The sequence below is a fragment of the Acipenser ruthenus genome, chromosome 26 (assembly GCF_902713425.1).
Source record: "Acipenser ruthenus chromosome 26, fAciRut3.2 maternal haplotype, whole genome shotgun sequence".
Taxonomy (NCBI): Eukaryota; Metazoa; Chordata; class Actinopteri; order Acipenseriformes; family Acipenseridae; genus Acipenser; species Acipenser ruthenus.
In genome coordinates, this window is record NC_081214.1 from 6,705,649 (window position 1) to 6,731,682 (window position 26,034).

Genomic DNA, 26,034 nt, shown 5'->3' on the forward strand with positions numbered 1-26,034 from the left:
ACACATAGGTACAGGTATAATTTAACACACTCGTATGCCTATAAAAGTGGTGCAACTGGCATGGGGGCTGTTTTCTAACATCGTCATGACTGTAGTTGAACGCATTAAAGACAAAGCAGATATGTGGTCACGTCAGAGTATGGAAATTGTAGGAGTGAGAGAGAACAGGACAGCGCAGCTGTTTACGATATCACATGGCTCCCCTTCGCTGTGCAATAGTGATTGACAACCCATGCCTGTAGCTTTGACTTTTAAATGATCAGCTGATCCTCCCTGTACACCAGCTCCTCCTGAAAGCACCAGGATGCTCCAGATTGAAACAGAACACCAAGCACTAGTGCTGATCACATTAAGTTGCAATTGCTTTTCCTTTATAATTTGATACATCCAACACCCCTCTCTGTACTTGCTCTTCCCAGGAACAGCAGCAGGAACGTCACATACTTTCCAGGAGGTGTAGCAGCTCCTTCAGATGTACATAAGATGCACCCAATCTATTCAATAGCGACAGCTCAAAAGCACAGTATTTCTCACTGACAATGGGGAGTAATTCACAAGAAGGAATGTCTTTCACATGTAATTTGTCTTTTAAACCATAAATACTCTATATAATTGCAGCCTTTTCCTTTTTTTTTGGGTGGCGGGTTATGTTTTAAATCAGTTGACAAGAATGATGCACCCTATTTATCCAAACCAGGTAATCCTCAACATGGGCTGTCTTACTCCCATTGTACAGGGTAAAAAAAGGTTCAGTATCCTTATGAATATCTATGTACGGGTATCTGTAAAGAAACACTTTAAAAACAGTTCAGTTTGTGTATTTTAACATGAAAACTGGAGTGGTAGCACACCTTCAGAGCTAGAACCCAGGTAACACTTCCCCTGGTACCTGAAACAGGTAAGGGTTTCATCCTTGCTTCAACTTGACACTTCAGTAAGCAGTAAACACTTCCCTCTGCCCAGTCCACAAGAAATTTGAAGGGACAAGAGAAAGAAGAGATGGACCAAAGTTTTACCTGTTTAAGTCAATAAAAAAAATATCACCTGGGTGCCACAGAGACAAACCAAGCCTTGGGAAGCTTTGCTCCAGCTTGTCTATAATAACGTGGAAGTGTAAGGACTGACTGTGTTAGGTCAGGGGTGGGTAATGTCCAGATTTTAAAGGTGATCATTAAATAAGGATAGTGCTTCCTCATTGTTTTACAATCTGATGATTCATTGGGCCACGGCAACAGTTTAATGGACATATTTTGGACCCACCATCACACACGTGTTTTTTGTAGCACTTAAAATGACCACTCTGTGGCAATTCCATGTACTGTCCAGTTCTTGGGAGCAGTTTCACTGAACTCTGTGACACACACCATCTTACAGAGTACACCAAGCAATTATTGGAAAAAAAAATTATATTTTGGAAGAACTCACTACAGAAGGTGACAATTTCCATTACATGAAAAATATACATCAGTATTTTGTCTTTGTACATTAGGCAAGAAAACTGCGGTAGTCCATCAGAGCCAGAAAAAAAAGGAAAAAAACACACCAACAAAAAAAAAACACACACACACGCCGCACACACCAGCATTTGCAATACCAAACCCAGAAAAACCCAAATAAACCCAAATGAAAACCTAGTTAAAGCATGCTTTACAACCCTACCACACCACAAAAACAAGCTCAGAGAAATAATTTTGCTTCAGCAGCTGAATGGGCTTCTGAGGGCCCTTAATTCACTTTGACATTTAAAATTAACAGATGCAAATGATGCATCACAGGAAGGAAAACAAAATGAAACATTATTGCTACACCAAACATCTTTAATTACCTGTTTTCTTGCAAGTAAAAAAAAAAAAAGGATGCGTAGCAATTTCTATTGGGCTTTGTATGTCCATTTTTGTTTTATGCAGAGTGAATTACCATGCAATTCAACAGGAGGCACTTCTGAAAATAAAAAAAACAAAAAACCACAGCTCTTATGCAGCAGCACCACTGATCTGAACCCACAAGGGCAGCTCTGAATTCTCCCATCGGCAGCTCAAGGCGTAATCCAGAGTATGGAGTTGGTAAACTCTATGCCATAACATGAGCACCGTGTGCTTAAAACACAAATATTAAAAATGATGCTTTCTTACTGAGTTTTACATTTAATTTTGGGGGGGCTTAATTATGGCAAGCCAATTTAAAGCTTGTACCCCTACCCACAAAGGCAATTTTAAAAACTCAAAGCTCAAGCCAGGTGAAACTTTTTTTTTTCTCATTTCCTTATTAGAATTGTATGCTAAGACAGATTCTGTCAATTTCCAGCTACAAGGCTTGCTTTTAAAGTAACCTTTAATAGAACTAAATGCACCAAAAAAGGGGAAAACAATTTGACTAAAATCTTGGAATTTACATGATTCTTATTCTATACAGAAGCGCCATTTCATTTGCTACTGTGTGTGTCGCTGGATGTCTATGCACAGTTTATATATTACCCGGTTCACGTTTGTGCTATGTACAGGTCTTTACAATTCTTCCTGAAGGTTGAAGCAGTTCATAGGACTTCAAAAAATTGCAAAATCTTTAAGTTGGCACTTGTTAGGCTCTTGACATCATTGGTGACTGGCTTTGCGTTCTATTGCAGCCAGTCTGTGTGTTTGCCAACTTTTAGTAAGGACAAGTCCGACAATAGGTGAGTAGAGTGCAGGAAAACAGTGCCATGTTGTTTCTCAATTGGAGACCTGCATCAAAGAGACCCAAGATAAAACTGTGAATCTTTACAGCAAAGTTTGTGACCAAGAAACACATATACAGTATATGAGCCAAACTATTAAGTTCATAGGTAAAAACAATCTCAATACATTTAACATGATGATGTGCACAAATCAGCAGCTTGACCTGCATTTTAAATTTGGATTAGTGTTCCTCATACCAGCAGTATGCAGAATTCTAAAAGTCACTGTTGCAGTATGAAGCATACTGGTGGAATACTACCAGAACATCCAGACATCCACACCTAACTTCATTTGTTTACGCGGGGTTTACATCAATGCACATAAATTACTAGAGCTCGGAATTCTACGAGGATGGAATGTTCCACAAAACATTTTCTATATACGGCACACTGTAGTATGCAGAACACCAAGCTCCTGTAAACATACTGAATGTTTCCTATAATAGATCTATAAATCATATTATTCTGTATACTAAAACCACTATGCAAATATAGATTTTCTCAATTAGATTACAAACCGCCAGTCAAATCAGAGCCAAGCTTCTTAGGCTTCCTGAAGTACAAGAGCCCTTTTCAAAGTCCACTAGGCTGCGTAATCTTTTCAGTGGAGGCCTAGTCCCAGTCACAAGACCCAGGATTACAGAACCAAGATAGGGGTCAAAGTCTATTTTTACCTACCCTGAAAAAAGTGAAGCTACTAGCTGTTGGGTAAATGTCACTCGAAGGCAGTCTCTTGGCTTTTTCTTACACAGCGAGCAACTTTCCTTTTGAATTCTCCATTTCGGTCTTCCCTCCATTCTTTCTGCAAGATCGATTTCAAATAATTACAATTAATCGATAACTTTAAAAACGCAATCATAAAATACAGTACTTGGTAATAATTTACTAATACTAGTTTAGGAGGAACTGTAATGTACATTCAACTGTATATATTAATCAAATCCATTCACATAACATTTGTAACCATCACTCCATTGAGCTTTATTATGAACACAAAATGTTTCGCTTTAAATAATATGAATAACTACATAAAAATGCATTTTAAAACAGACACCCAGTTCAATCACTTTAAAGACGTGTCTTTAAAAAGCTGTTGCTTTCATTCAGCTTGCATGGATCTAGTGCCAGTAAACCACAGATTAGGCTCTTACCGCTGCATCTACATTTGCAGGGGAGTCTCCATTGGGATCTGCCAGCATTGAAATGACACTTATCATGATGGTTTCCACTGTGTGAATAGGAAGCCAGCGTTCTTCTGGCTTCTCGTAACCATATTTATCTTCACCGGGCTCGTGCAGAATGGAAATACATACATCGCCGTTCTTGTCAACTGAAAAAAAAACACACAACACATATAAAAGACAATGCAGTTACTTGTAGTGATATTAACAGTGGTACCTTTCCTACTACAGTAGCTGCAGAAGGAAAGACCTATTCTGAAATGAGTGTGACCAGTCATGGAGTAAAATGACCAGTACTGCTCATTGCCAGGGATAAATGTAATGACCATCCCTTTTGAGAGATTGGATTTCCTAATGAATACTTTTGCAGGTGGAATATTTTAGAACCATTTAAAAAAAAGCATCCACATTCCATCCCACATTCCATACAAGCACAGCTTGTATCATAACAAGTCCGGTCTAATTAAATCAAGCAACAAATGCAGTCAGTTCACTGCATAATTGAAGAGAAGGCTGATCAGTCAAAAGGTCACAGAAACTAAAGGAAGTCTCACCGTTCGGATGCCAGATCTCTGTAATGAATTTCATCTTTGGAGGCCTGAGTGGATAGTCTTTGGGGAACGTGAGATGAGCCTTGAACACACCACCTTCACTGTAAAAGAGTCAAGTATGTCAGTGCAATACATACCCCACGCCACGGCCATTAGTACAGAATAAGAGCAACAACACTTTGTTATTTACATTCATTTCTGTCAATGAGTTTGCTAAAAAGAACCTCCACTTAGCAAAATTACAACTTCACACTCCCTTCCCTATACCACAGATCAGCTTCAAACTATATTCCAGTTTGGTCAGGTTATAATTTACTCAAACACTGAAGCCTTCTGTCCTAACACCACTTTATCATCTTCGCCTGTGACAATGCAATATCAATACTCACTACAAGGTGTCAGGAGGGCCAATAATGAGAACTTCCCATCGGTAAAGATCGTTGTCGTCTATTAACCCTGCCGAGAAACCTTCCACAGGATTTTTGTTCAGTTCTGGAATGAAAAGGAAAGAAATACTTAGACACAAAACTTTAAAAAATCATAGTGTTCTAGTGCAGACATGTAGAACACTGCAATGTTAAAGATACTCACTCACACAATAGATTCTCTGTGTGTGTGTGTATGTATGCGTTACATTAAGTTAAATTTTTATTTGAACAAAGCGTGTGGTTTGTATCACACAATCTAACAGCATCAGAAACAGATGCATCCTATTACAGCACTGGGGGTGTCACATTTTCCAGCAGTAAAGGGGTTAAAGCAGGTTAAACTATATTGAGCAAATTACTTTTGTTTTGTGTTTTTCACTGCACTATAAATAAGCAAACTGTAATCTGAGCCCGGAAGCCCGAACAGAGTGCTGCCCAACAGTAAGGTCAAAGGTGTAGAGAACCGGACACCACGCAGAGCCCGTGATGCAGTCTGTATTGGAGGGCTGCGATCGGGAGGGTTGTGAGTGGGCTGCTACAGAGGAAATGAAAGCAGGTATTGGTCTTGAAATGTTTAGACTCAAAACCCTGGAATCTCAACTTCCTAAAGCACATGAGTCAGTGAGTGACTCAGAATCTTTTCCATAAATGTTCAAACAGTAAGAGGGGGACTGATCCACAACTGGGACTTCTGTGTTTGGCTGAGTCACAAACACAGTCAGTCAGAAACAGCATGTTCACATCCAATAGAACTGTTGCTTCTTATACTGACCCCCTTTAACCCATCCCTACTAAAGGAGTATTAGCTCACATTATCAACGTTAAAAAGGTAAAACAAACTAAATGTACGATACAGTACATATCAGAAATGTATAGCAGTCGTAGGACTCCACCAAAGTGGTGTGCAATATTGACCATGTACCCTTTACATTATAAATGTAAAATTCAAAAAACCTTAGATAGACAACCTGGGCTAATCAATTTAAACCCCGGTATCACTAAACGGAACTTCAGAGACACACATTTTTAGGGGATGGGTACCCCCAAAAAGTTTAAATAAACAGTTCTGGCTTTGTAGGTTCTAAATGCAGCCTGGTTTATGAGTTAGAATTAACCAAGCCAAACTGACTAAAACCAAAATGCCCAAGTACTGAATTTCAGACACATAGTGTGTGTTTCATTATTCAGCACGCACATGCGTGCCAATGCAGTGAAATATACAGGGAAACAGCCACCTACAGCATTGCATCACTGCAGCAGTTGCAAACTAAAACCTACTCATGTCACCACACATCCAGATTGGTAAAGTCTTTGCTCATCAATATGCAACTCAGTAAGTTACAAAACTATTTTTTTTTTCTTTGTTTTATTTGTTTCTTACACGTGGGGTTAAAAAGTTTTACCATGTTTAAAAGTTGTTAAAACCACATGTATGGCATTTGTGGTTTGAATTTTAAGGCAGTAGCAGGAAGACAGATTTTTATTTTATTTTTATTTTTTTATAGAAGAAAGCATCAATTGCTTAACTTAAAAAAAATAACCAAAGTATAAATTACCGATTTCAACTGTGAATGCATCAACTGGTTAGGAATGGAACGAAATCCCTAGCGTGCCATTTATTTCAGCCAACTGCTACTAGTATTATTAAAATGGCCTGCTACTGTACTGTGTATGCAACATAAACGTTTTACCTCTTTCTCTCTTGCTTAAAAGTATGGAGTCTTAACTGAGTTTATCTGAATTAGCTAAAAATAGGTTGCGGATTTAAAGTGGTTTAAAGTAGCTTAAATTCAATTGCTTCAGTGAATGAGGCAATACAACTGGAAAATGACCAAGCAGACAGGTAAGATACTGTAATGTCTGCATGTCTTGCTACTTGATACAGTGCAAACCTAGGAGGTTTGGTTTTCTAAAGTGTAATGAAATCCCTACCTGCTCTTAATAGTTCTCCCATCTTCACTTGTTGACACAGCACTAGTTCAAGTTCAAATTGACCCAAAAAAAAATATTTATGATATTTCAAATACAAATAAAAAAGGGATGTAAAATCTTCAATTACAATTCAGTGCACAAAAGCACATGTTTAATGAATTAGTCATTTAGCAGACGCTTTTATCTAAAGCGACTTACAGAGACGAGGGGGTGGACTATGAATCTACAAGAGCCTACAACTCTTTCTGTAGCATTGTACAGTCATCACTGACTAATCGGGATACTGGTAAAACTGGGATTTCTGCTTAAATGGGATACAACTCTGGAAGACGGTTCTTCCCAATGCTATTTATGGGGTTTTCATTAAGAAGTCACTTCATTTAATTGGGATACAGTATTTTCAAATGATGAATGAAGATTGCTTTTCAGAGCAAGAGTGCAGCGAGTATGTGATTGCACTGTGAATTGCGTAAACCACATTGAACTTGAAGGAGGAGGAGGAGGAGTCTGCTGTGGTTTCTCAGGCTGCTATTGCAAAGAAAGTTGGCGTGTCAACATCGCAGGTGCCTCGCCTGGTGATAAGATGAGATTTCATTATTTTCCATTTCATACAGAAATAAAAAACAGCAATTAATTTTGTTTACGAATAAAAAAACAACATTGACTCGTATTTTAAATGATGTATTTAACATGTAATCATACTGTGATTTCATTCTTTTTCTTTTCATGAAGAAACAAAAAAGTGTGACTAAGGTCGCCTCAAATGCCTCTCGTTTAATTGGGACAGCCGCTTATTCAGGATATTTTTCCTTCTCCCGAGGCGTCCCGATAAAGTGGCGTTGACTGTTCTTGAAATTTGGCTTTAATACTTGTTCTATAAAGGGGGGGATAGCTGCACAACTGAGCACATTTTTGAAAATATCCTCCATGAATAACACAGATGAATATCATATTTGTTAAAAATGTCCATACATATTTAATCTGTTTTGTACAGGGTCCTTTGTTCTAGTAGGGAGCTACATTATTGGCAATGTTTGATGTCAGCCTCGATTGAAGTATTGAAATATATTCAAGCACTGTTGTTTTGGGTGCCGTAGTATAAAATACAGCCAAATCCCAGTGAATAGTATCAGACAATATTATCCAGTGACCCAATCTGACCTCACACGATTCACCGATATCCTTACACCCTGCAATGAAAAACACTGCCTCTCTCTAGACATATTCGGTTCATATAAAATTGAACAGATTCTTCTTTAAAAGCAGTGGTCAGCATTGACAGTTACAACTTCACAGAGCAACACTGCTAAGTAAACAAATTCCATTTACAGAGTACTCCACAGTCACCGTCTAATTATCAAATCTGACATACTGCCTGGAAGCTTAATTAAAAAAAAAATCATTGTCAGCTAAAGGTATTTATTATTTGTATCTATCACAGACGACAAAGCTCCCCCAATACCATCATGTAACAATGTAATGGTATGGCAGTAGCAACAATGGGATGTGCATCTTTACTTGATTGCTTTAGTATACACTGACAGTGATATACTGTAAACTTACATTGTACCAGTGCCTTGAAATACTTCCTCATGGCCAATAATGTGAAATAACTTGTATGAAATGACCATGCAAATTTCCACCAAATATGGGCACATGGATAACCTTAAGGTCTTTTGATATTAAGGAATGTCCACACCAAGTTTCAGAGGTATGGAATGTGTATACCAAGTCCTCGTCACCAGTAGAACTATAAACAAAGATATAACAAAAAAATACTGTGGAGTCACATATCCCCCCTGACCGTTTATCCACCATGATCAAGCTCTTCAGCAACGTTACTTTATTATTGAACAGAGAAGATTAGTTCAGAGATTGGAGATCCCACCAAAGTTTTCGTACACTGTATGTGCTCCGTGCGCTGCCATTGCTGGTAGTGTCACGTGAGCTGTTCAGTGTGTCGATATGTAAATAAATCCTGTTCGCCTGCGGGGGGCATATCAACTTCAACCTCTGTCTCGGTCTCCACCTGTCACTCAGAAGTGAATGCACACACCCACACGGCAGACGGCTACCCTGTCACAAGCATTAATACCCTGTATCTTTCTAAACAAGGGGTTTATGGGTGCTCCCTAACAAAATCTGAATCTCAAAACAACAACTGTGTGAATATAGTAATTGTTACAGCTGTGCATAATGGTATTTAAAACAGGATTCATTTAGCTGCCTTTTTACATATCCGCCTTTACTCTGGTCCCACCGCAGTCGAATATATGTGACGGATAACTGCACTACAATACGGAGAGACTGCATTTGTTAATTAATAATCTCTCAGCAATAATCAACACATTATTCAACAACTGATAATCGGTTCAAGAGGCACTAGAAACACAGCATTCAAAATAGGAGCATTCACTATTTCTTTTTCTCAGACACAAATGTAGAAAGGCTCTGGGGGTGCAATATGTCTAGTCTATCAAGGGCCAAACGGCATTGTTCAAATATTTGACGGTGCTTGAGAATTTTAAACTATTAGCCATTTCATCACAGCTTGACAACTGAGCCTGTGAGTGCCACATAACAATGGATTTGCTCCAGGAGTGAAGATACCGTTTCATTGTGGTTTACCATGGGACATCAGCCAGACAATCTAGACTCAAAACATTTGTTGTGAAGCACAATTTATATATGCACCCCACTACAATAAAATTGCCATCCAATCTGAAAAATGTTAATTTGCAGTTTTAAACAGCTAACAGGCCTACCTATGACCAGCATATAGTGATAGCATAGAAAAGGACAGCCTGTCATTCATTATCAGGTCAACACACATAACGGTGTCATAACTTGACAGAGATCTTCTGGCATTATGTTAATTATGATACAGCAATTACAAAATGTTTTCGTTTTCACTAAACCACTAATGCCCAAACGAAACCCATGGTAAACACAATGGAAAATATGAGCAATGGCTCGCCGAGGTGTATGACAAGGGCCTAGGAAGCTATGAACACTGAGCCGTACAGAACATTTTTGTCCCGTAAAACAAATGCGATGCAGGTTTCAAGGGGCTCCGCACTTAGACCAGTGCAGCACATGGGAGTTTAAACACCACAGTGCGCATGCTCGATGAAGCCGGGCCGTGTCAAACCGATCCGGATCCTTCTGGCTGTCACTCAGCTGCCCTGCTCAGAAGAGGGACAAAGAAGCGAGGACAGAGACCCCACGACATTTTCTATAAAGTAGAAATAATACCACGAACACGGCGTACTGCTCTAAAAAACGACACCCGCTTGTGTGTTATTAATACCCCTATCACCCCGCACCGCTCACTGCATAGCTCGCTGGCAATAAGTGACACTCTGTAGACAGTAAACAAAGGATGAAATTATAGCTATGAAAATACTTTTAAAAAACAGATATGAACATTTTACACTAACTGCTGCAGAAACGTTTTACATAATCCTAACATGCTGAATACAGAAACGGAATAATCTAGAAGCGCACCAGCTGGCCTGTCACGTTAAATAAATAATACTTAGAAGAGTTTATAGTGGTACTAAAACAGAAAGAATATAAACTAAACTACAACATGTTATAGGCCCAAATACTCCTGTCAAAATATCCGCGACTACACCGTCCACGGACGAGAAGTTGAAACAGCTGAATATTTCTATACCCCTTCTTCCGTTAACACGCGAAAAGCTTTACTGCAGTAAAATATATATATATATATATATATATATATATATATATATACTGGAGAGAGAGCGTGACAAAAATGGGCCAACTGGAATTATTATCTGTAAAAACACATTTTGTTTGTCCTATCAGTGCTTAAATTTACCTGCCAGTTGTCTCCTCAGTAAAAGCGCTGACTGCGGCTCCGTCATGTTTTGTAGTTATGATTTTAAAACAATTACTAAGTAATTAAAACGGGTACATAGATTGTAGCAATTGATCGAAACGTTTTAAATACCGAGACGCACAGTCTCCCCCTTTTCCTCTCGACTCTCACAGTCAGTTTCGTGCAACACGCCAGACAATCCGCGCAGGCGCACCAATCCCAAAGGCGAGAAAAACTCGACTCGGCCCGACGTCATGTAGAACGTGTGGTGGCATGGTTTCCTCCATGATGAGAAGGTCCAAGCGAAGCGGGCATCGAGCTCGCCATATTCAGTAGGTCAATTGCAGCTGCTATGCTTATTAACCTGTGCTGAATTTAATTGAAAAAATACAAATAAAACACTTTAAACGGAAATATTGTAATTACCAAGGTTATCATTTTCTTTAACTTTATTTTGACTCTGCTGAACAACATATTATTATTATTATTATTATTATTATTATTATTATTATTATTATTATTATTATTATTATTATTATTATTATTACTATTATTATTAATAATTTATTTGGCAGACTCCTTTATCCAAGGCGATTTACAGGTGTTACAGGGCAGTACAGGATTACAATGCAAAATCTTCATGTGTTACGGTTAATAAGAGCACTTTTAAAAGCCTAAATAATCTATATCATTTTAATTGGTTATTATATGTCAATGCCACTAGGTGGTGCAAGAATACTGATTACCGTATACAAGTTTAAAAATGTCTAAAGTGGGGCATTATTTAAAAAAAAAAAAGGTTAAGAACCCCTGTTCTAAAGCAATCCCTTGTTAATGAAATACCGTGAATTACACATATGGGTTCATTTGTACTGTAGGGTTATAGTCAGAGGTAGCATCAATCTGTCATGTTCAAATCAAGTCAGTGTAGTTATCAGTCAATCAATATGAAGTCAGGCATCACTTCAATGTGCATCTGCTATGAAGGAGTCAAAGAAACCCGAAATAAAGGAAGTCGTGTGACAAACAACTTTCACAAGACTGTGCCGATGTGTTACAATAAGGAACTGTTCAAAGAAGCCAGCGCAGGGAGGGAGAAGAAGGGAGCGTTGTTAATTCAGTAAGAACTTCTCTCTTACATAGTCCTTTATTCTCTCTAAAAATAATAAACACTGTTTGAGATGCATTGAAAAATTCATTGAAAAACATAAGAATCAGCCTGGAATCAAACTGCAAGCTTAGAGGATTAATTCTGCTGTACCGGTACGTAAAATAACTTCTGCTTTGACTGTCTTGCTTGAAAGAATATTCAGGAGCTTTGTGCACAGGGTTCTGCTACATGACCCTTTTAGTTCTTTATTGTGCTTCTCTACAGACTGACTCAATCTAAGATCACATGCAGACACATGTTATAGGGATACTTCATAGCATGCTTGTTTCCCTGTTTAATATGCTATTGCATGGGTTCCCTGTTGCTGTTTAAACTCCCTTTTTTTAAACCACAATTTCAGAAGGGACAGAAATTCCAGCTGCACACCCTTATCATGTTTTTCAGTGACTGACAAGGCATAAGACAGCAAGCCTAGTAAATAATTACCAAAGCAGAAACAACACTAGCAAAAGTCACTGATCAAGGCACTAGCCAAACTGTTTTGTCGATTTCTTAACTCAAATGAGAACAAGTTTAGCGAAAACCAAAGTTTTCATGAGCTTTTAATATTACAAGTATCAGTAAGACTTTTTACTGGCTTCAAGTGGTCAGACTGTGTTGCAATGCCTCCATCAAGCTGGGCATTGCTGATGAAGCAAGATATGAGTGCTTCCTGTTCTCTTCTGAGTTGAGCTTCTGCCTGCCTTGTAGAAGAGGCTGCAGGGGTCTGTGTTGCTGATGGAGAACGAGAGAGAGGGGATCCGAATGGAAAGCATGCAGGGAGGGACAGGCTCAGCTCCAGCAGCGCACCGCACTCGCTCGTATGGGTCAGTGGGAGACGATGGACCTGATGAAGAGGGACCCCCAAGAAAGGTCCAGGAGGAGGTCAAAGTCATTTCAGCCACCAGGTCCTACCTCGCTGTGGCAGTACTGTGTTATATCAACCTGCTCAATTATATGGATCGCTACACGATTGCTGGTAAGTCTGAATTTTATTGATCAAAATCTGAATTTTAGAGTAATTGAACTTACAGGGACACTACAGAATTATTACAAACATTTATTAAAAAAACACTTTTTTGTGGCAATATGTGGTTCAATACATAAATGCTATTGCTATCCCAATCTATTACCTGTATAATGAAGTCATTTCCCCGATCGCTCTTTCAGGCGTTCTCTTGAACATCCAGAGTTACTTCAATATAAAAGACGGTGATGCTGGTTTACTGCAGACAGGTTAGTGTAATGCAATATATTTAGCTGAAAGGGATACAACAGAAGGCTTTCGTAATTCTTAATGCGTTTCTAATGGTAAGATTTTACATACAGTATATGCACGCCAACAGGTGGTTCTGCATGAGTTGTTTTTTTTTTTCTCAATATGCATTTCTGTGCTCATTAAAAAAAATAAAAGCTGTATTGGTAGCTAAATACAATAATCCACTGTACATGGTAAGCAGATCTCAAGCCTGCCTTGGACTGGAGGGAGCACCCTTTCTCTTAGGGGGTGAGGGAGGGAGCAGTTCAGTCTCCATGCCTCAAATCTGCCCTGGACTTAAGGGAGCATCCTTTCTCTTAGGGGGTGAGAGAGGGAGCAGTTCAGTCTCCATGCCTCAAGCCTGCCCTGGACTGGAGGGAGCATCCTTTCTCTTAGGGGATGAGGGAGGGAGCAGTTCAGTCTCCATGCCTCAAGCCTGCCCTGGACTTGAGGGAGCATCCTTTCTCTTAGGGAGTGAGAGAGGGAGCAGTTCAGTCTCCATGTCTCAAACCTGCCTTGGGCTCGAGATATCACCAATTTGCGTAGAGGGGTATGGAGCAGTTTACCTCGTTGCAGGATGGATAGGAATTGAATGACTCATGTTTATAGCAGCGCTGCATTGTTCAGAATAATTCAGAGTGTGTTCTCTTTGCAGCTTTCATCTGTAGCTTCATGCTGCTGGCCCCTCTCTTCGGCTACCTTGGTGATCGCTACAACAGAAAGTGGCTCATGGTGTTGGCAGTGTTTGTCTGGACTGCGGTGACTCTGGGAAGCTCTTTCGTCACTCAGTCGGTATGGCAACCCTGGTACTTTCCAAGCAAAGTGTAGTAAAGCACAGAGAAGTCATGGTACAGCATAGGCAACCATGAGGAGTATGGTACAGCACAATGGAAAGAACAGTCCTCCCTCGATATTTCATCATTCGATAACACGCACATTCGCTTAATTCACTGTTAGTGCAGGTTGACAGTAAATTGTACAAGTGTTCTAGTGTACTGTGCAAAATACCTTCACTAAATCACTGTTTTCAATACTTCACCATTTTGTTTGACAGCTAAATGAAGAGGGAGCAGGAATTAATGATGCATTAATAGGTTTACCCAAAATGTACAGTATAGTAAACTAGCATTACCACCCTTTTTATATAAACACACCTGCATATCCCTAAAGAGTAAATTACATGACATTTCTTTTTGGTTTCAGTCACTTACCTTATTATGATGCCTGCAATTCAATCATTATCAAATTCTTTTATTGATCATTGTCTCTAGCCTGTGTCAAAGTTCAGTCGGAATTGTCTTTCTCCTTCGTTTCCTTATTCCTAGTAGTCACGAGTGACACAGTGAAGCTCAAAGAGTAAATTAAACATCAAGGCTCTTGCTCCAGAGGCCTTCTTCAGTTCTGTATTCAATCTAGCGCTACAGGATTGAGCTGAAGAGGTGAAGAGGTGAAAAGGAAAGATAGACTGTTATAATGATCTGTATTTTCATGACAGGAATATGCCACTGAAAGTACGCAGTGTGCACATTTATTTGAACACCCCATTGCTTCTGTAGTTTGGATTTGTTGTGCATATGAAATCAAACCACTGGAACTGGAAAATCTTGGGAAAATCTGAGTCTAATTTAATTAATGACTTTAATAAGCCACACATGCAATTCACTTGAAATGGTAAGAGAAAAGGAACACAGAGCCACAAATGGTCAAATTCATGAGACTTTTTAGAAGTTGTTTAAGATGCCTAATTAAAGAACAAAGCGGTCTAACATTTTCACACATGAGTGCCTGTTGTTTCTATATCACTGATTACTGACTGGAAATTGAAATTCTCACACCCATGCAGGTAGGTATATAAAGGATATAAATGACAAAGCTTGAGGTGTTCTAATACATTTGCACACGACTGTATTTATTTAAAAAAAAGTAACAGTATCTTCAGACAACTAAATTATTTTGAACCAAAGGGTGTCAATACTTATGGGCTCCACTGTACTGTATGGTGACTAAGGGGAACAAGGAAATTAAAGTGAAAGACAATTACCTTCTTAATGGTATTCTAGCCATTCAGCATGGTGGAAGCAACAAGCACTATGCCATGGTGAATGAGGGAGCCAGCATGCTTCTCTTTCAGCACTTCTGGTTGCTGGTCGTGACGAGGGGACTGGTGGGGGTTGGAGAGGCCAGCTACTCCACCATCGCCCCCACCATTATCGGGGACCTCTTCACTGGAGCTCTGAGGACGTGGATGCTGTCTCTCTTCTACATATTCATCCCAGTCGGAAGGTGAGGATCTCAGAGCTCCACTTGATCAGGAACAGAGCAGGCATGCAAAGAGGAAACGTTTAGAACTATTTAACACACCTGAGGGATAGATTCGGCCAAGAGCAGTTAGCTATTATTTATTTATTTATTTATTTATTTATCTATTCGTGTTTATTAAGTAGAAATGCCACATGAACGGAAAGCAGTTAATTACCTAATTATAAAAAGTTTTGAACAGCAAACATCCTAAAAGACTAGATGTGGTCAATGTCAACCAAAAATCTGCACAGTGGCAAACAACTATCCTCCCTATACAGCTCCTTGCTCACTGTACTTGGGTTACTGTAGATGAATATAATCTGCAGCCGCCAAACTTCCCATAGTCGTCATAGGTAGTAATAGAATATAACAAAAGGGAATTTGGAACCGGTGTGCTTCATTTCCAGTAGGTGCTTTAAAACGAGTTAATGTTACAGATTCCTTCCTATATCACAGTGGCCTGGGATATATAGTGGGATCTAGTGTGGCAGACATCACTGGAGACTGGCACTGGGCACTCAGGGTGAGAGTTTCATAAAAATCACTTTTTAATTTAAAAAGCCACACACAGTAATAATAGATAGGCTAACAATAGGTTTTTTCATGACCTCCCCCTGCTGCAGGTGACTCCCATCCTGGGAATGGTCGGGATTGTTCTGCTCATCGCCCTGGTGCCTGAGCCGCCTCGAGGTGGCGCTGATCTCCAGGGGGAGGCGCTAAAGGAGAGGACGTCCTACTGGGAGGACATCAAGTACCTTCTCGCCAAGTGAGTGAGCGTGCTGCTGTAGCTACAAGCAAAATAGGGGTCCACGTTGACACAAGAAAACTCATATTAGGGCAACCGGTACCATTGATCGGCTGGGGATCTGACAGGGGCGTTGTATTGGTCCCACAGTTTGGGGTATGTTAAAGGCACAGCAATGTGTAATAAAGCACTGCGAAAGCATGGTAAAGCACAGAACAGTATGGTAAAGCATATTTAAAAAGAACTGGCTTTTCATGGTACAGGTATGGAAAATGCATGGCAAAAAGGTTAAAAATAACTATTGTGAGACAGCAGGGAGGGGGGTTAAAACCTCCCTGTAGAAAAACATGTGCGTAAGGCACATTTTGGTTGGTTTTGTTTAATTGTTTTTCTCTTAATTTTACGGCTGTACCCACACACCAGCACAGTCGGGCTTCTACCCTCTTCAGCAGCCGCCCAGAGCAGACTGACTGCTCTCCTTTTAAACCCTGCACCTGGCTCCAATTTTCAATAGCAGCCAGGTGCAGGTAATGATTAATAATAAAACAATTAACAAAAACAATTAAACAATTAAACAAAACAAACCAAAATGTGCCTTACACACATGTTTTTCTGCAGGGAGGTTTTAACCCCCTCCCTGCTGTCTCACACTATGCATTGCATTTACCATGGTGATTTTATAAGGGTACCTCCAAATTAACATTTGAATAACGGATTTCATTACATTTTGTACCCCCTCACTGTTGCCTTGTTTTTTTTTAAAGCATCTACAACATGGTGAAAAAGTTGGTATGCACATTGCAGCCAAGGTGTAAGGAAATGCCTTGGTTATTATTGCCCCTGTAGATTGCAAAAGATGACTACACTTATGATGGCTACTTCCTTCCTCTAACCGCAGTGGCTTCCCACACAATGCTAACATGATACAACACATACATTCAAGTTTACCCACATGTGTCCCAGTACACGAAAAACCTGTTTCCCTTTGCTGAAAACCATTCAGCATTGCTGTGCATTATAGCATTTCCCTAAAGCTCTCAAATACTCCACTAAATTTCCTTAAGCACAATTCAAATTTAAATCCTGCTTACATATCAAACGTACATCAAAATAAAAAAAACCTCAGCCCTTGTAAAAGTTTTCCCCGGTACTTTTGTAGTTTTACAATGCTTTTCACATGATTAGACATGGATTTACCATCATGTACTATGTTTACTTATATGCTTTACCACAGCTCGCTCTTCTTTACAATGTTTACCAAGGCTTTACCATACTTTCACTATGCTTTACACTTTTCTATGCTTTTACTATGGTAAACTTTTATAAGGGTAGAATGAATTGGCATTTGAGCCTATTGAATAGAAAGAGGCAAGTATGGGTCTGATGCTGATATCAGTATTATTAACTAGAAGGAGATCCATTGCAACTCCCATTACAAGGAAAAACATCAAGGCCTGCTCTATTCTATTTCTGTTGGGTTTCCAGTAGCAGGCCCTCACTTTGCAGTGTTTGTCTCACACAGCCGCAGTTTCGTATTGTCCTCGCTGGGCGTCACTGCCATGGCCTTCATGACGGGGGCGCTGGCGTTCTGGACCCCAGTCTTCCTGTCCCACGCTCAGGTCCTGCAGGGAACCAGGGTGCAGTGCACACAGGAGCCGTGCAGCAACACAGACAGGTACAGCCAGCGCTGGCTTCTCATTCTGCAGCAACACAGACAGGTACAGCCAGCGCTGGCTTCTCATTCTGCAGCAACACAGACAGGTACAGCCAGCGCTGGCTTCTCATTCTGCAGCAACACAGACAGGTACAGCCAGCGCTGGCTTCTCATTCTGCAGCAACACAGACAGGTACAGCCAGCGCTGGCTTCTCATTCTGCAGCAACACAGACAGGTACAGCCAGTGCTGGCTTCTCATCCTGCAGCAATACAGACAGGTACAGCCAGTGCTGGCTTCTCATTCTGCAGCAATACAGATAGGTACAGCCAGTGCTGGCTTCTCATTCTGCAGCAACACAGACAGGTACAGCCAGCGCTGGCTTCTCATTCTGCAGCAACACAGACAGGTACAGCCAGCGCTGGCTTCTCATTCTGCAGCAACACAGACAGGTACAGCCAGTGCTGGCTTCATCCTGCAGCAACACAGACAGGTACAGCCTGCGCTGGCTTCTCATTCTGCAGCAACACAGACAGGTACAGCCTGCGCTGGCTTCTCATTCTGCAGCAACACAGACAGGTACAGCCAGCGCTGGCTTCTCATTCTGCAGCAACACAGACAGGTACAGCCTGCGCTGGCTTCTCATCCTGCAGCAACACAGACAGGTACAGCCAGTGCTGGCTTCTCATTCTGCAGCAACACAGACAGGTACAGCCTGCGCTGGCTTCTCATTCTGCAGCAACACAGACAGGTACAGCCAGTGCTGGCTTCATCCTGCAGCAACACAGACAGGTACAGCCAGTGCTGGCTTCTCATTCTGCAGCAACACAGACAGGTACAGCCTGCGCTGGCTTCTCATTCTGCAGCAACACAGACAGGTACAGCCTGCGCTGGCTTCTCATTCTGCAGCAACACAGACAGGTACAGCCAGCGCTGGCTTCTCATTCTGCAGCAACACAGACAGGTACAGCCAGCGCTGGCTTCTCATTCTGCAGCAACACAGACAGGTACAGCCAGCGCTGGCTTCTCATTCTGCAGCAACACAGACAGGTACAGCCAGCGCTGGCTTCTCATTCTGCAGCAACACAGACAGGTACAGCCAGCGCTGGCTTCTCATTCTGCAGCAACACAGACAGGTACAGCCAGTGCTGGCTTCTCATCCTGCAGCAATACAGACAGGTACAGCCAGTGCTGGCTTCTCATTCTGCAGCAATACAGATAGGTACAGCCAGTGCTGGCTTCTCATTCTGCAGCAACACAGACAGGTACAGCCAGCGCTGGCTTCTCATTCTGCAGCAACACAGACAGGTACAGCCAGCGCTGGCTTCTCATTCTGCAGCAACACAGACAGGTACAGCCAGTGCTGGCTTCATCCTGCAGCAACACAGACAGGTACAGCCTGCGCTGGCTTCTCATTCTGCAGCAACACAGACAGGTACAGCCAGTGCTGGCTTCTCATTCTGCAGCAACACAGACAGGTACAGCCAGCGCTGGCTTCTCATTCTGCAGCAACACAGACAGGTACAGCCTGCGCTGGCTTCTCATCCTGCAGCAACACAGACAGGTACAGCCAGTGCTGGCTTCTCATTCTGCAGCAACACAGACAGGTACAGCCTGCGCTGGCTTCTCATTCTGCAGCAACACAGACAGGTACAGCCAGTGCTGGCTTCATCCTGCAGCAACACAGACAGGTACAGCCAGTGCTGGCTTCTCATCCTGCAGCAATACAGACAGGTACAGCCAGTGCTGGCTTCTCATTCTGCAGCAATACAGATAGGTACAGCCAGTGCTGGCTTCTCATTCTGCAGCAACACAGACAGGTACAGCCAGCGCTGGCTTCTCATTCTGCAGCAACACAGACAGGTACAGCCAGTGCTGGCTTCATCCTGCAGCAACACAGACAGGTACAGCCTGCGCTGGCTTCTCATTCTGCAGCAACACAGACAGGTACAGCCTGCGCTGGCTTCTCATTCTGCAGCAACACAGACAGGTACAGCCAGCGCTGGCTTCTCATTCTGCAGCAACACAGACAGGTACAGCCTGCGCTGGCTTCTCATCCTGCAGCAACACAGACAGGTACAGCCAGTGCTGGCTTCTCATTCTGCAGCAACACAGACAGGTACAGCCTGCGCTGGCTTCTCATTCTGCAGCAACACAGACAGGTACAGCCAGCGCTGGCTTCTCATTCTGCAGCAACACAGACAGGTACAGCCAGTGCTGGCTTCTCATCCTGCAGCAATACAGACAGGTACAGCCAGTGCTGGCTTCTCATTCTGCAGCAATACAGATAGGTACAGCCAGTGCTGGCTTCTCATTCTGCAGCAACACAGACAGGTACAGCCAGCGCTGGCTTCTCATTCTGCAGCAACACAGACAGGTACAGCCAGCGCTGGCTTCTCATTCTGCAGCAACACAGACAGGTACAGCCAGTGCTGGCTTCATCCTGCAGCAACACAGACAGGTACAGCCTGCGCTGGCTTCTCATTCTGCAGCAACACAGACAGGTACAGCCTGCGCTGGCTTCTCATTCTGCAGCAACACAGACAGGTACAGCCAGCGCTGGCTTCTCATTCTGCAGCAACACAGACAGGTACAGCCTGTGCTGGCTTCTCATCCTGCAGCAACACAGACAGGTACAGCCAGTGCTGGCTTCTCATTCTGCAGCAACACAGACAGGTACAGCCTGCGCTGGCTTCTCATTCTGCAGCAACACAGACAGGTACAGCCAGTGCTGGCTTCATCCTGCAGCAACACAGACAGGTACAGCCAGTGCTGGCTTCTCATTCTGTAGCAACACAGACAGGTACAGCCTGCGCTGGCTTCTCATTCTGCAGCAACACAGACAGGTACAGCCTGCGCTGGCTTCTCATTCTGCAGCAACACAGACAGGTACAGCCAGCGCTGGCTTCTCATTCTGCAGCAACACAGACAGGTACAGCCAGCGCTGGCTTCTCATTCTGCAGCAACACAGACAGGTACAGCCAGTGCTGGCTTCATCCTGCAGCAACACAGACAGGTACAGCCTGCGCTGGCTTCTCATTCTGCAGCAACACAGACAGGTACAGCCAGCGCTGGCTTCTCATCCTGCAGCAACACAGACAGGTACAGCCTGCGCTGGCTTCTCATTCTGCAGCAACACAGACAGGTACAGCCAGTGCTGGCTTCATCCTGCAGCAACACAGACAGGTACAGCCAGCGCTGGCTTCTCATTCTGCAGCAACACAGACAGGTACAGCCAGCGCTGGCTTCTCATCCTGCAGCAACACAGACAGGTACAGCCTGCGCTGGCTTCTCATTCTGCAGCAACACAGACAGGTACAGCCAGCGCTGGCTTCTCATTCTGCAGCAACACAGACAGGTACAGCCAGCGCTTTCTTCTCATTCTGCAGCAACACAGACAGGTACAGCCAGTGCTGGCTTCATCCTGCAGCAACACAGACAGGTACAGCCTGCGCTGGCTTCTCATTCTGCAGCAACACAGACAGGTACAGCCAGCGCTGGCTTCTCATTCTGCAGCAACACAGACAGGTACAGCCTGCGCTGGCTTCTCATTCTGCAGCAACACAGACAGGTACAGCCAGCACTGGCTTCTCATTCTGCAGCAACACAGACAGGTACAGCCAGCGCTGGCTTCTCATCCTGCAGCAACACAGAAAGGTACAGCCTGCGCTGGCTTCTCATTCTGCAGCAATACAGACAGGTACAGCCAGTGCTGGCTTCTCATCCTGCAGCAACACAGACAGGTACAGCCTGCGCTGGCTTCTCATTCTGCAGCAATACAGACAGGTACAGCCAGTGCTGGCTTCTCATTCTGCAGCAACACAGAAAGGTACAGCCTGTGCTGGCTTCTCATTCTGCAGCAACACAGACAGGTACAGCCAGTGCTGGCTTCTCATTCTGCAGCAACACAGACAGGTACAGCCTGCGCTGGCTTCTCATTCTGCAGCAATACAGATAGGTACAGCCAGCGCTGGCTTCTCATTCTGCAGCAACACAGACAGGTACAGCCAGTGTTTCTTTTCAGTCTAGATTCACCCTAGTTAGTTGCCCTGTTTTCACTTTTCCAGCCTGATATTCGGAGTGGTGACGGTGGTCACGGGGATTGTCGGGGTTGGTATTGGGGCAGCCGTTGCCAGGCGACTGAAGAAGAGCATGCCTGATGGGGACCCCCTGCTCTGTGCAGTGGGCATGCTTGGCTCCGCCCCCTGCCTCTATCTGGCCATGGTGACAGCTGACAAAAGCATCGCCACCTCTTATGTAAGTAATTCAGATTCCTAGCTGGTTTAGTGAGTGAACTGCACCAATCTGGCTTGTGCAAGTGTGTGATGGTCTCATCTTATACAGTATTACTAAATTCAATCAATTACAGTGTAACCATTAATCTGTCCCCCTGCAACACGCTGCCTCTAGTGGTCGGAAGTAATAATTCAATAAGAAATACTGTACCACATAGAACACATTTGTTAATGTGAAGGGAAACTCTCCCTGATTGGCAGAACTAGTAAGAAATGACTTCACTGCAGCTGAAGTAAGTAACCGCACTAACAGTGCAATCTGCTTAGCAGATTCTCTGGATAATTAAAAGGTTTTGCTTGTCACATTGCCCGTTTTATAAAGTAACAGCCCAAGCCTGACTTTTCCTGCTCTTCCAGGTGTTCATTGCTCTGGGGGAAACCCTCCTGTCTCTGAACTGGGCTGTTGTAGCTGATATTCTTCTGGTGAGTTCAGGATTTCTTCTAATATGACACACAATAGGACGCCTCATAGACAATAGTTCATAGACCATGGAAATAGTCATGTACAGTGGCTCATTAGGGACATAAGATAAATGGTCTCTTAAGATTTCAAACACAGTTTTCTGTGCTGTGGCACCTCCTAGCTTTTGTAGGTTTAACATCCAGCACTGCACTGCAGCTGTTTGTAATGGACTGGACTGCCCATGTCTTTCAGTATGTTGTGATACCGACCCGACGTTCAACAGCAGAGGCCTTGCAGATTACAATCTGTCATCTCCTTGGAGACGCCGGGAGCCCTTACCTCATTGGAACAGTGAGTCAATATCAAATCCAATCAGCTGGCTTCAGGTCCTTAGTGATGGGGATCAGGTCTGGTTCTGTTCAAATCTCAAGCTCAGATCCACACTAATAGGCAGGCTTATAATTCTTGTAATTGTAGGATGTTCTACACCGTGTTGACTGGTGGGTCCAATGTTGAGTCGTATAAGCATCCTACTTTTAACCAGTATACGTTCTCTTTTTTTAATGTATGAGAAACCTGACAATTGAGGAAACAGCGACATCTAGTGGAGACATTAAACTGTGCAATGTCTCTGAGCGCTGTGCTGCCTGTTCCATAGCTGTAGAACAGGTTTTCAAAACGATCGTCAGTACAGAAGTTTGTGTGCCAAATAAAGGACAATACATACATATAAAATGCAATTACCAAGGTAACTTCTACAGTCAAAGACTATCGCTAAGACAAATACAGAATACATTGACAAAACCAACACTCAAGTACAGGGGCACTGGTAGCACCCCTGGCTTTGCATGGCTTCCATCATATACAGGGGTTACAGTTTTGTTCAATGGCTTTCAGCACCCCCACTTTAAAAATGGTTCCAGTGCCACTGCTGAAGTGGTTCCATTGTGTTTTAAAGTACTAATAAAACAGATCTGGGTTTTTCACATATCGTACAGTATAATAGTAACATGATCTAACCCACTGTCTGTCAGATTTTCAACCCGCGAGACAATGATTTCACACCATGGGCCTCAAGTCAATATTTGCAAAGTATGCAAAGCCAAAACTCAAGCACTAGGAAAGCAGTCAGCAGTCCACAGGCTGCAAGGAATTGAAATCTGCTTTCAACAGATACAGGGAAAACAATTCAAACTCAGTGTTGGAGCACAGAGAACCACTTTGGATTTTGAAGTACAAAAACCACCCCTGGTGTCTGAAGGTCATTTTCTTTTAGCACATGTGAGAGATGGTCACCAGTCTGCCTCTGATAACGCTTCCCCTCATCATGCCCTATCTCTGGGCAAAAGTAAATATATCGGTTCAATTAATTTCAAATTTGGAAGGCGTAGTACCCTTGCCTGTGACCTCCTCAAAACAGCCGAATGAATTTCCTTGAAATATTAGTGAGCGATTACCCTGTGCCTTTACCCTGTTGAATCTATTTTGGGCCAGATCCAATCAAAAAGGACTTGACCATATATATTTAGTTTTTTTGTTTTGTTTAGAGTAGGCTAGTGCTTGTGTCGACGCTGAAATAAAACTCCTTTTTCTCTTCAGATCTCGGACTCTCTCCGCAGCAGCTATCCCGACTCGTACTTATGGAAGTTCCGGAGTCTGGAGTACAGTTTCCTGCTCTGTCCTTTCGTTGGGGTTTTGGGGGGGCTGTTCTTCCTCTTGACGGCTCTCTACGTTGAGAAGGATCGAACAACAGCTCGGGAGATCGTTGCAGGTAACAGCCAACAGCCTGCCGTGGTCAGTTGAAAACTAAAACCCTCAAACCCTCAACAAATCCAGATTGATCCCGAAGAAATACAGTGAAAAACTGGTCCACCCTTGATCTCAGATCATGGAACTCAATATGCAGTATTTCCTTTGAAAAGGATTCTCCCAGAGAGCCATGGGGGCCTCTGATACCCACAGACCACTGTGGCAGTCAGGGCAGCATCTTCAAAACATCCTGTTGAATTGGAAAGCTGAAACACACAACGATAAGATACTGTTATAACCAGTGTGTTAACTATGCTGTGATTGTATTTTTAATTTGTTAGATATGAACATGAGGTGTTAAGCACATATTAAGCACATTTTTGTACGTGAACATTAAGGAAATAGCGACTAGTGGAGATTAAAGGACTGCTAACCATTTTCTCATCTCTTTTAGGACTAGCAATATTGCCGTCCTTGGATGTTTGTTTGTTTTTTGATACTTTAATTTGGTATATGCAAATATTTTAAATAGAACGTTATAGATGAAAAGTAGTGTTATAGTTCAAACTCACTGGAGTGGTCTACAGCGGCAAAGAGGACCATGTGACCAACAAGCACAGGTGTCAGGATGAAGGATTTTACTATAGTGTTGTATAAAATAGATTTTAAAACCTTAAATGTAATACATCACAGCTACCACTGGGTGGAGCTATTGCACTATAATTATACCACATAAAAAACAAATAAAAAAAAAACAACTAATGCTGAGGTAAGCCTTATTTTGTGGAGTTGTTTAAAATACAGTCAACCCAAATGGAATAAATATACTGAAATGTTTACATTAAGAAACAATTTCTGGCTCTGTAATAGAAATATATATTACTGGAATATATTGTATATACATTACGTGATTTATTTGGACCCTAGCTTGTTTTTAGTGTGTTTTTAAAATACTTCAAAGTGGGCATTTTTTTTATTTAAATATGAATGGCCTCTGTACTGTGGATTGAGTGAGTTATTCCTGTTGGTTGTGTTATGCCTGTATCAGTGTTTTCTGTGCTTAATTTACATAAATGTATGACTGTGTATTATTTCATGTCTGATTGTCTTCAGCCAGGTCCTCCTGTATCTAGGAGAGTGGGGGCTTGGTGGGGTTGTAGTGTGTCCTCAGCTCCTGATCTGTCTGTATTCTGAATAAAAGCGCCTGTTCATTTTACACACAGACTCCTCCTTCTCTCCTTCAAGGTTGTAATCTGCTACAATATATACTCAATAAAATGATTTAGAAATGGATGCATCATGGGCGACATTCGTTAGCCAGCACTTTGATCTGTACTTTGTAAACACTGGCTAATAAATTACCCTAATTATATTTGGGAATGTCTATTATTATTTTACCTTAAAATCTTCATCAAAAACTAAATCATTATTCACAAGCACGGCAGCAAAAACTTTTCCGGCTTTCTATTTATTGTAAAGAAATACTGAAGCTTAATAAGAGGCTGCTTTCTCTTTCTTGCAGCACGAAAACAAGGGTAGTTTATTGAGAAGAGTTTTGCGCCACAGGACTGCTGAGGTCGCCTTTACTTTAATTGATTAACTGATTACAGGAAGGAAACTGCAACCAAAAAACCAGAATAAAACTTTGAACTCTATCTGGCATGGCAAAGTGAACAGAGAGAGCTGCATTAAGGTTACAAAGACTTTGCAAACATCACCATCGCGTTGAATACATTAACCCAAAAAACAAAGTCAGAATGAAACTGCACACGAGTGGAACACAATCTAATCCAAGCCATAATCTTGTTTGCTGAAGCACATATTTTTC

At 42.2% G+C, this 26,034-nt stretch overlaps 2 protein-coding genes across 3 annotated transcripts; one reads left to right on the forward strand and one right to left on the reverse strand.

The window, feature by feature from the left end:
* Positions 1 to 1,388: 1,388 nt before the first annotated feature.
* Positions 1,389 to 10,902, reverse strand: LOC117430880 (ubiquitin-conjugating enzyme E2 G1). Its single transcript, XM_034903332.2, has 6 exons — positions 10,653 to 10,902; positions 4,835 to 4,937; positions 4,449 to 4,546; positions 3,865 to 4,043; positions 3,392 to 3,515; positions 1,389 to 2,720 (listed from the first exon to the last, which is right to left on the reverse strand). The coding sequence occupies exons 1-5, from the start codon at positions 10,696 to 10,698 to the stop codon at positions 3,429 to 3,431; spliced, it is 513 nt and encodes a 170-aa protein (XP_034759223.1). The 5' UTR covers positions 10,699 to 10,902; the 3' UTR covers positions 1,389 to 2,720; positions 3,392 to 3,428.
* A 21-nt stretch (positions 10,903 to 10,923) lies between these two features.
* LOC117430876 (protein spinster homolog 3-like) lies at positions 10,924 to 25,422 on the forward strand. 2 transcript variants are annotated; one of them, XM_059001610.1, is made up of 12 exons: positions 10,924 to 10,984; positions 12,514 to 12,781; positions 12,973 to 13,038; positions 13,716 to 13,852; positions 15,192 to 15,343; positions 15,818 to 15,884; positions 15,985 to 16,127; positions 17,629 to 17,781; positions 21,827 to 22,016; positions 22,412 to 22,477; positions 22,710 to 22,808; positions 24,057 to 25,422. In XM_059001610.1, exons 2-12 carry the CDS (start codon positions 12,541 to 12,543, stop codon positions 24,258 to 24,260), a joined length of 1,518 nt encoding a protein of 505 aa, XP_058857593.1. In that variant the 5' UTR covers positions 10,924 to 10,984; positions 12,514 to 12,540; the 3' UTR covers positions 24,261 to 25,422. The 2 variants fall into 2 exon arrangements, with proteins under 2 accessions (XP_058857593.1, XP_058857592.1); XM_059001609.1 differs by lacking the exon at positions 10,924 to 10,984 and adding an exon at positions 11,603 to 11,915.
* The last annotated feature ends 612 nt before the right edge of the window (positions 25,423 to 26,034 follow it).

What these genes read in the sequence shown, in the direction of transcription:
- LOC117430876 (XM_059001610.1), top strand. Translation starts at nt 12,541, where the DNA reads ATGGAGAACGAGAGAGAGGGGATCCGAATGGAAAGCATGCAGGGAGGG. An exon ending in GCTCTTTCGTCACTCAGTCG is followed by an intron (nt 13,853 to 15,191) that starts GTATGGCAACCC and finishes CTTCTCTTTCAG; the next exon opens with CACTTCTGGTTGCTGGTCGT. An exon ending in TTGTAGCTGATATTCTTCTG is followed by an intron (nt 22,478 to 22,709) that starts GTGAGTTCAGGA and finishes CATGTCTTTCAG; the next exon opens with TATGTTGTGATACCGACCCG.
- LOC117430880 (XM_034903332.2), bottom strand. Translation starts at nt 10,698, where the DNA reads ATGACGGAGCCGCAGTCAGCGCTTTTACTGAGGAGACAACTGGCAG. An exon ending in AGAGATCTGGCATCCGAACG is followed by an intron (nt 4,044 to 4,448) that starts GTGAGACTTCCT and finishes TTTTTTTTTCAG; the next exon opens with TTGACAAGAACGGCGATGTA. An exon ending in CTGCAAATGTAGATGCAGCG is followed by an intron (nt 3,516 to 3,864) that starts GTAAGAGCCTAA and finishes TCGATCTTGCAG; the next exon opens with AAAGAATGGAGGGAAGACCG.